At 44.7% G+C, this 9,897-nt stretch overlaps 1 protein-coding gene across 1 annotated transcript in view; it reads left to right on the top strand.

The window, feature by feature from the left end:
• Positions 1-2,283: 2,283 nt before the first annotated feature.
• The window catches only part of LOC146348831 (opsin-5-like), a 40,640-nt gene continuing 33,026 nt past the window's right edge, over positions 2,284-9,897 (top strand). Inside the window, exon 1 of the mRNA XM_084848393.1 lies at positions 2,284-2,371. Coding sequence (XP_084704519.1) covers positions 2,284-2,371 — 88 coding nt within the window. The remainder of the gene's footprint in view (positions 2,372-9,897) is intronic.

The following is a 9,897-nucleotide window of genomic DNA, read 5'->3' as shown; positions in this document are numbered from 1 at the left end:
CATTTTGCCCTTGTGTTGCACTGCTATACAGACTGATAATCCTCATATATATATGTATATGTATACACACACACAGTTTTTATTTACTTTAGAATGTATATCCTTCCGTTAAGTCCTACTGATTTCAATGGGACAGATTTAAACAGGTGCTTTACTTTCCTACTGAAATCAATGATACTTAACAAGTGCTTAATTTTGCTTGGATCATGCCCACTGACCATGGAAGATTTACACAAGGATCATCACAGCTCAAATAAATCCAAACTACTTTATTGACTGCCACTCTTCACTATAGTTGTTTTCCTTTGGAAACAGGATGAATTCTTGATTCTTTTAAAATAATTGATTGTTTTCTAAATATTTGTTTGTTTATATAAATAGTCATGTATGGTTAGTATCCAAAGTTACTTCTATGTAGAGTAGACCCACTGAAATGAATGAGACTTAAGTTAGTAGTGATCACCTTAAGTCTCATTCATTTCAATGGGTCTACTCTACATAGGACTAACATTGCATACTACCCTATGCTTGTAGGTAAAGCCTCAGGACCATCATGGCATAAGCCTGTTTCTTTTGGGGATATACATATGAAATTTAGGATGTCCGTGTGCCCTCCTTTACAGAGGACAGTCCTCTATTTGAAGGCATCTTCTATTTGAAGGGGTGCCCAGTGGAAGCCCAGTGTAAAGCTGAAGGACCACAAGAAGAGAGGTCCAAGGGCCTTGAAGCTGCCCATTAACAATCAGCACCTGGAGAGCAGACTGAGCAGGCACAGAGGTCATTTGGTCAGTCTTCCCTATGATGGTGAGATGTATTGCATTTAGGGATGTCACGGGTGTCCATTTGGGGATGAAAGCTCTGCAATTTCTTGCCAGCTTGACACACACACACACACACACACACACACACGGACATCAGTCTGCAGATCCCCACACTTTCCCGACTCAGCGTGCACTGAGTTAGGCAAGTGTGGGGATCCTTGATCCCTCACCATTCCACCATTTTGCGTAAAAATGGCAACTTGGCCTTTTACAGAAAGACTGTTTTTACACAAATGGTGGCCATAAAGAGCCCATTTACACAAAAATACAGGCGTTAAGTGGTTTTGTAACTGATGAATTTTGCATAATTTTATGCAAAGTGGCCTCTCTACTGCTTTACTCCCTTGGCGAGGGGGCAGGAGGCCGTGTGCCACTTGCCTGGCACCTGCGGTCCTTGTAGCAAGCAGGGTCAGGCAGTCAGCGCAGGTCCAGCAAGCAGCACGTGGGGTGGGATGAGATGAGTTTACCCATCGCTGATTGCATTTCTCTTTCCTTTTTCCTCCTTTTTGGTGAAACATTTCCTTTTTTCTTTCTCTAATGACAATGATGAAACATAAGTGGCCATGCTAATGAAGTTGTCTTACAGTGAGACAGACCATTGGTCCATCTATCTCATCATTGTCTAGTCTGACTGACAGTAGACCTTAATCTTAATAGATTTCTAGCCTGCCTTAGGTTTAGGGTAAAAAAAAACCCACCACAACAACCCTCAGTGATTGGTCACTGAGAATAGAAAGCTAGATTAGATAGGCTTTTGGTAGGGCGCTTCTTACATTCTTGCATGGCATTATTTGCCAGATTGCTTTAATATGTCATTTAAACAGGTCCTGATGCAGACTAGAACCTGGCTGAAATTGAAAATGTTGTCTTTGGCTTTTCCTGTTCTGATTAAGCTGGTAAAGCTCACTGCAGTTAGCATTAAGGCTGGAACAGGCTGTCCCCAGAGTATCCCCAAGCTGAAGAGATCAGAAGCTGGTGACATTCTCAACAAATAGTATTAATAGAAGCACAACAGCTGGGCCTGCCAAGCGGCCTTCTCTGAGTGTAAAGTACCTAAGTCAAAATGTTTTGTTAAAAAAAAAAAAAGCATTACCCTGCATAATCAGCATAATCTGTAATTAAATGCACAAGACTGTAATCAAGCAGGATTACCAAGAGTTTGGCGGACCAACGCGATCTTATTATCAGCCCACTGCACAGCCAGATTCTAAGTGCCGCCATCTATATGAGCTGTCAGCTCCTTTCTTCATAGCAATGAGCTCCCTGCTCTGGTGGTTGACTTGGCTTAGCTGCAGCCTACAAGAAAAGGCATCTGGCCAAAATCATGCCATCTTTTCCAACAACCGTGCCATTCTCAAGGGCAAGGAGCATGCTGAATGCTCCATGGCTAACCAAAACGTATCTTTACTTGCATTTGCTTCCTGTTCTCTTTTGTTGTGGGTTTTTTGTTTTGTTTTTGCAGATGGAAAATGCCTCCAATTCCTCAGCGTTCCTGTCAACCTTATCTGAAGGAGAAGACCTGATTTTTGGAACCCTCTACTCCCTCTTCGGTAAACGGGAAGGGGAAGCGGTTTTGCAAGAAAACCAGTGCATGAAAAAACAAACAGTGCAAGCAACCAACAGATCTAGCATAAGGATGTTATGAGGACCTTGGAGTTTGCTTGAATAAGCATTATTTTTATTTGCTTGAAAGCGGTTTGCTATTTGGCTCCACTGTAAAGTCACGAGATTCCACAACCTCTTGTGTCAGGGAAATGCTGCCTGACATAGGATCCAAAATTTGAAGCCACTTGGGAATTACAACCCTGGCATTTGGTTTATTCTTATTTATTTAAAGTATTTATATCCTGCTTCATAATCATGCTGATTGGCTAGGCGGGCAGCACACGGCTTCCTCAGGCAGCTGCTGGGCCCATCACGGATTTAAAACATTCCCTCCCTGTAGTTCTCTGATCAGCACCAGGCAGCTAGGCCTGGGATCTTATTTCCAACAATGGCCCAGATGTAGCATAATCTCAGGGGATTGTGGAAAATTTAAATGGCGGCTCCCAGACCCAGCCACCCAGCAGCGCTGATGGGAGTTCTGCTGCTAAGGCTGCTATATTTTGCACCAGTTGTAGTTTCTGGATAGTCTTCAAAGGCAGTCCTGATAGCCATGCTAGCTGGGGATTATGGAATTTGTAGTCCAATGCATCTGGAGACCGCTGGTTTGCGAGAGGCTGCATTACAGGGTGTTGGCAGGGCCTGCAAAATGCATCCTCTCCTGATTTGTTTGACCTTGCCAGCTCGTGTTTCCAGACAAAATGGAGACTTTTGAACCATGGGTGATAGTGTGAAGACCCAAAATGGAGGCAAAGCAGTCTTCTCTGGCAACACAGTGACCAAGTGAGATCCAGCCAGAGGCTTGTGGACAATGCAACTAGAAGTAGAGATGGGTGAAAGAGCGAAGCTGGAGATTGCTAGGATTCTCCAAACATCACCTCACCGCTCGTCTTGTGCCTGCTTCCCGTTCGTGATCACTGTTCGCTTTTCGTGAATGGGAGCTCTTGTCGGTGGGCCCCTGCTGTCGTGTGGGCCTTCAGTAGGTGCCTGGCCATGCCTACCTTTGGTGCCAGTCCTGAGTAAATCCACTGCAGCCAGTCAGCACTGGACTAACAGCATCACATGAGAACAGAAACTCGATACACACAATCCCAGCCATCTGCCTTCCTGGGGACTTGTCTGTTTCAGACTTCCAGAGGCAGCAGGGGAAATTAATCAGTGTCAGTCCTGTCTCCTTCCTGGAGATGCTTAATGATGCACTGAAAAAGGGATCACTGCTGTCAGTGAAAAAAAGGATTGATGGTCCCCTGGCAAAAAATAACTTGCAAAATGAAAGGATCAACCTGGGTGTCTGATCAGGCAAGCACTCCAGAGCTCGAGATGCAGTCAGCCTGGTTCCACATCCCCAGTGCCTATAGCGAAAGCAGGATACTGCCAAAGGGGATGCAGGAAATATTTCATAAGGTGGGCCACAAGATGAGTTAAGTGTATTAATGTCCAAGAATATTATTAATAATAATGATAATAATGGTAATGTAGTGTCACACAGAACATGTAGGAATAAAATTTCCTCATACACAGTTCCTCAGACTCACTTACTCTCTGATCAGGGCTGTTACTTTTCAATTATTATTTGTTTAAAAAACAAAACTCATTTATTGTGTGTACTTCTCACTTAAAAAAAATTATATACCCAAGTTCTGCAGCAAGCAAAGCTTAGTTTTGCTAGCTGTGGGAATTATGCAAAGTGGACAAAACTGCACAACTTTTTTATTTTGCCTAATCTGCTGTGCCCCCCCCTTTTTTTTTTTTTTACTATTTTGTATAATCTATTCCAGATTTCCCAGACATGGAAAAGAGCTATGTATGGCACCGAACCATCAGATAGTCTGTTCCACCACCTCTCTTGAGATTTCTGCAGGCATTGCCCACATACTCTCAAGCACATCTGGTTGCCATGAGAACTAGCAACTTGCTTTCTTTTAAAAATGAGCACGGAAGTTCTCAAATAGCCTAATTTTGTACCCAGTGCCACTTTCTATATCCAGGTGCTGGATTGTGGCATTTATAGATGGCCCTCCCATCACAAGGAAATGTCTTGCTCTGTTGATCCCTTCCTTTCTCTTCTTTATCATCCCAGATCACACCCACAACTCACCAACCTTAATTGGTGAGCACTCTGTCCTTTGCGCTCTGTCCTTTGTCTTTACATATGCACGCGCGCGCACACACCCACCCCACCCCTATGTCTATATCTATATCTAATCTATATCTACACAGGTTGCAAAGAGCGTGCCTATAACATGGTAGCTTCCCTTATTTTACTGAGCTGGCAACCTGGGTGGCTTTAAAAGGGGATTAGACAAATCCCTCTTTTAAAGCCAATAGAAGGCTTTAAAAGGGGATTAAACAAATCCCCCTTTTAAAACTAACTTGGATGGCTTTAAAAGGGGACTGCACATATTAAGAACATAAGAAAGCCCTGCTGGATCAGACCAAGGGCAGCATCTAGGGCAGCATCCTGTTCATACAGTGGCCAATCAGCTGCCCACAAGAAACCCACAAGAAGGACATGAGTGCAACAGCACCGTCCGGCCCATGTTCCCCAGCAACTGGTGTAGATAGGCATACTGCTCTGATACTGGAGGTAGCACAGAGCCATCAGGACAAGTAGCCAGTGACAGCCTTCTCCTCCATGAATTTGTCCAATCCCCTTTTAAAGCCTTCGAAATTGGTGGCCATCACTATATCTTCTGGTAGCAAATTCCCTAGTTTAACTAAGTGCTGTGTGAAGACATACTTCCTTTTGTTTGTCCTGAATCTCCATTCAGCTTCATGGGATGACCCCAGGTTCTAGTATTATGAGAGAGGGAGGATTTATGAAGGATAACACTATCAACAGCTACTAGTCATGATGGCTATATATTCACTCCAGTATCAGGGGCAGTATGCCTCTGTATACCAGCTGCTGGGGAACATGGGTGGGAGGATGCTATCGCACTCATGTCCTACTTGTGGGCTTCCCACTGGGGCAAATGCTTTGGCCACTGTGTGAACAGAATGCTGGACTAGCTAGGCCTTTGGTCTGATTCAATATGGTTCTTCTGATGTTCTTAATGCTGCATCTAGGCCATGGAATGAGACCCAAGGGATGGAGTGTGGAGGATCTCTCTCTTTCTCTCTCTCTCTCTCTCTCTCTCTCTCTCTCTCTCACACACACACACACACACACACACCACTGAACTGATCCCCTTCTTTGGTGTGGACCACCAAGGGCTTTGGGGTGGGGGTGAAATCAATGCTGTACCAGCACCTCCACGCATTTGGGTTGGAGGATCCCAGAAGTATGAACTTGAGCACACTCCGGGAGAAAGCAGAGGACAGGAAGGCCTGGTGTGCTATGGTCGATGGGGTCATGAAGAGTCGGACATGACTTAACGACTGAACAACAACAACAACAATCCCAGAAGTGCATTAAATGCAGTTTCAAAATGCCTTTCAAAAGTGCCACACAGTCATGCTCTAAATAGCTATCACTCCTTGGCCAATAATTGAGAGCCAGTGTGGTGTAATGATGAGAGTGTTGGACTGGGAGCTGGGAGATCTGGGTTCTAGTCCCCATTCGGCCATGGAAGCTCACTGGGCCAGTCACAGATTCTCAGCCCAACCTACCTCACAGGGTTGTTGCGAGGATAAAATGGAGAGGAGGAGGATAATGTAAGCCGCCTTGGGTTCCTTGCAAGAGGAAAAAGGTGAGATATAAATGCAATAAGTAAATAAAATAAAATAATAAAAAATGCAGCATCAGTTTTGCGTTGCTACTGATGCCAAGTTGGCATATGGGTGTCTGTGTGCACGAGTGAGATTGCAGGATGAAAATAGCAGTAACAATGCAGAAACTTTCTTGAAAAGTCATTGCCGTTTGATTGTGCTCACCCCACTCTAGCCACGTCACAACCACTGCAGACCTAAATGATTGTTTTGTCCTTGACTACCGAGCCAGACCCTAGTAATCTTCCCACCGCTCTGATCCAGACTGGCAATGGCCCTTGCAGTGGCAATCCATGCTTTTTGGGTGACAGTTTGTGCTGAAGTCAATCTTAACAAAAAGCAGGCTTCCCCCAGGGAATCTGTTCAGCAGAAGGCAGATATTACATTCTGTCTGCTCCATGTTACAGGGAAAGAAGAACAGCTAACCTTGTCCTGCAAAGTCTTTAATGGTACAGCATCAGTTTGGTGTCACAGGATTTGGTGCCGAATGCTGCTGAGCGTTCTCATCTCTTGTGGGCTGAGCTGGGCTGCTAAACTCCAGCCTATTAATTGTGTGACAAGCATGTTGATTAATATAATCAAAGCTATTCAGATTTACCTGTTCGCATGATGGATCTCAACTGCAGACATTTGAATTTGTACTTGATGCATTTTAGTGGCTGATCTTTTTGGCAGACATCTTAATGGGGCTATATTTTGAAGCGTGTAGGGCATTCAGTGCCAGTTCCCAACCCATTCCAATGTATTTCAATGACCCTTCAGAGATAGACATGTTAATCTGGCTTCATGCTGAGAGTTTTGTAGGTCTCAGTGCAGGATTCTATCTCATCACAATATATTTTCAATGGCCATTTGGGAGAGATGCATAAAGATGGCTGCATTTTGAAGCTCGCAGGACTGGGTTCAGAATCACAACCTGCTCCAGTGCATTTCAGTGGCTATTCAGAAGGGCAAAACTTTATTGTTTGTCCATTTGGGGACAGTGCCTAAAAACCACAATTGGAGATCTCAAGGGAACGTTTTGTGCAAAGACGGGCATGATAAAGGACAAAGAAGGCAGGGACCTAACAGAAGCAGATGAGATTAAGAAGAGGTGGCAAGAATACACAGAAGAACTATACAGGAAAGATCTGAATGTCCCTGATAGCCATGATAGTGCGGTCACTGAACTTGAGCCGGACATCCTGGAGAGTGAAGTCAAGTGGGCCTTAGGAAGCATTAGTAACAACAAAGCTAGCGGAGATGACAGTATTCCAGCCGAGCTATTTAAAATCCTAAAAGATGATGCTGTTAAAGTGCTGCACTCAATATGCCAACAAATCTGGAACACTCAACAGTGGCCACAAGACTGGAAAAGGTCAGTTTACATTCCAATTCCAAAGAAGGGCAACGCCAAAGAGTGTTCAAACTACCGCACAATTGCGCTCATTTCACATGCCAGCAAGGTGATGCTCAAAATCCTACAAGCTAGGCTTCAGCAGTATGCGAACCGAGAACTACCGGAAGTACAAGTTGGGTTTAGAAGAGGCAGAGGAACTAGAGATCAAATCGCCAACATTCGCTGCATCATGGAGAAAGCAAGAGAATTCCAGAAAAACGTCTATCTCTGCTTCATTGACTACGCTAAAGCCTTTGATTGTGTGGATCACAACAAACTGTGGCAAATTCTTAAAGTGATGGGAGTACCAGACCACCTTACCTGTCTCCTGAGAAACCTGTACGAGGGTCAAGAAGCAACAGTAAGAACCAGAGATGGAACAACCGATTGGTTCAAAATTGGGAAAGGAGTACGACAAGGCTGCATATTGTCACCCTGCTTATTTAACTTATATGCAGAGTACATCATGAGAAATGCCGGGCTGGATGAATCAGAGGTCGGAATTAAGATTGCCGGGAGAATTATCAACAACCTCCGATATGCAGACGATACCACCCTAATGGCAGAAAGCGAAGAGGATCTCAAGAGCCTCTTGTTGAGGGTGAAAGAGGAGAGTGCAAAAGCTGGTTTGAAACTCAACATTAAAAAAACTAAGATCATGTCATCTGGCCCTATCACTTCCTGGCATATAGAAGGGGAAGAAATGGAAGCAGTGACAGATTTTACTTTCTTGGGCTCCAAGATCACCGCAGATGGTGACTGTAGCCATGAAATTAAAAGACGCTTGCTCCTTGGGAGGAAAGCTATGGCAAACCTAGACAGCATAGTAAGAAGCAGAGACATCACCTTGCTGACAAAGGTCCGTCTAATCAAAGCTATGGTTTTCTCAGTAGTAATGTATGGCTGTGAGAGCTGGACTATAAGGAAGGCTGAGCGCCGAAGAATTGATGCTTTCGAACTGTGGTGCTGGAGAAGACTCTTACGAGTGCCCTGGACTGCAAGGAGGTCCAATCAGTCCATCCTAAAGGAAATCAACCCTGACTGCTCATTGGAAGGACAGATAATGAAGCTGAAGCTCCAATATTTTGGCCACCAATGCGAAGAGAAAACTCCCTGGAAAAGACCCTGATGCTGGGAAAGACTGAAGGCAAAAGGAGAAGGGGACGGCAGAGGATGAGATGGCTAGATAGCATCACGGATGCAATGAATATGAACTTGAGCACCCTCCGGGAGAGAGCGCAGGACAGGAAGGCCTGGCGTGCTATGGTCCATGGGGTCACGAAGAGTTGGACACGACTGAACGACTGAACAACAACAATCAAGCAATCACTCTAGTAGATAATGCAATCTTATGACCGTTTGGAAGGAACCAACACATTCCAGTGTGGCCATTCTCTGTCATGTCAGGTGACAGCCCCTGATTCTGACATTCCATAGCAGCCCCTCCCTACCTCGCACCCTCCAGATGTTTTGGGATCACAACTCCTATCATCTCGAGCCAGCATAGCCAATGGCCATGTTGGGTGGAGATGATAGAAGCTGTACTCCAAGACATTTGGAGGGTGTCAGGTTTGGGAAGGCTGTCCCATGGAATATACAAGAGAAAATGGGAGACCAAAGCAAGACACGCTACAGTAAAACGTTTATAAAGCACTTGAACTGTGCAACACATTTCATGTTATTATCATTATTCCCATCACTGCTAGAGTCACATACTCCACACTTCCTCCTGTGGTGGGGAGTTCCAAGGACCACCATGGATTTGGTTTCCTTTGAGTAACAGAGCACTGAAGTCTGAAGGTGTGTTTTTTTATAACATTTACTTTACTTATCAATATATAAGCAGAGCATCAATGGAAGCAAAGAGGAGCTCCTATAAAGCAGCAGATTTCTAGCCACACCAGCACTCCAGAAAGAGACTGTGCCCCAAGGTATTTCACCTTGGGTTCATTCTCTTTCTCTCTGCCCCTCTCTGGTAGTTACTGTAAGGCAGCTTTCCCCAACCTGGTGTCCTCCCACTGATTTGGACTATAATTCCAGTCATCCCTGACCACTGACCATGCTGGCTGGACTGATGGGAGCTGTAGTCCAAAGCAGCTCAAGGGCACCAGGTTGGCAAAGGCTCCAGTACAGCGTCCCTTCAAAACAAGCTTTCAGCTCATCCAGGATGATTCTTCAGGTCGCAAGGACTGAGAAGATCTGACTCAACCATTTGTGTGCACTGCTAATAAATAGGCTATAAAATAAGAAGCCTAATGGATCTAATGGCTACAAAAGCTATAAGTAAGGGAATAAAATGTTGCTTTGCATTAGAAATCATGGGGAGGAGTGAAATGAGAACTTACAGATCCAGTTCTCTCACCTGAACTGATTTACACTCAACTC

Source organism: Heloderma suspectum, chromosome 4 (assembly GCF_057233095.1).
Source record: "Heloderma suspectum isolate Gila_16-S chromosome 4, 16-S_ref, whole genome shotgun sequence".
Classification (NCBI taxonomy): Eukaryota; Metazoa; Chordata; class Lepidosauria; order Squamata; family Helodermatidae; genus Heloderma; species Heloderma suspectum.
This window is presented reverse-complemented; position numbering and strand designations above follow the sequence as displayed.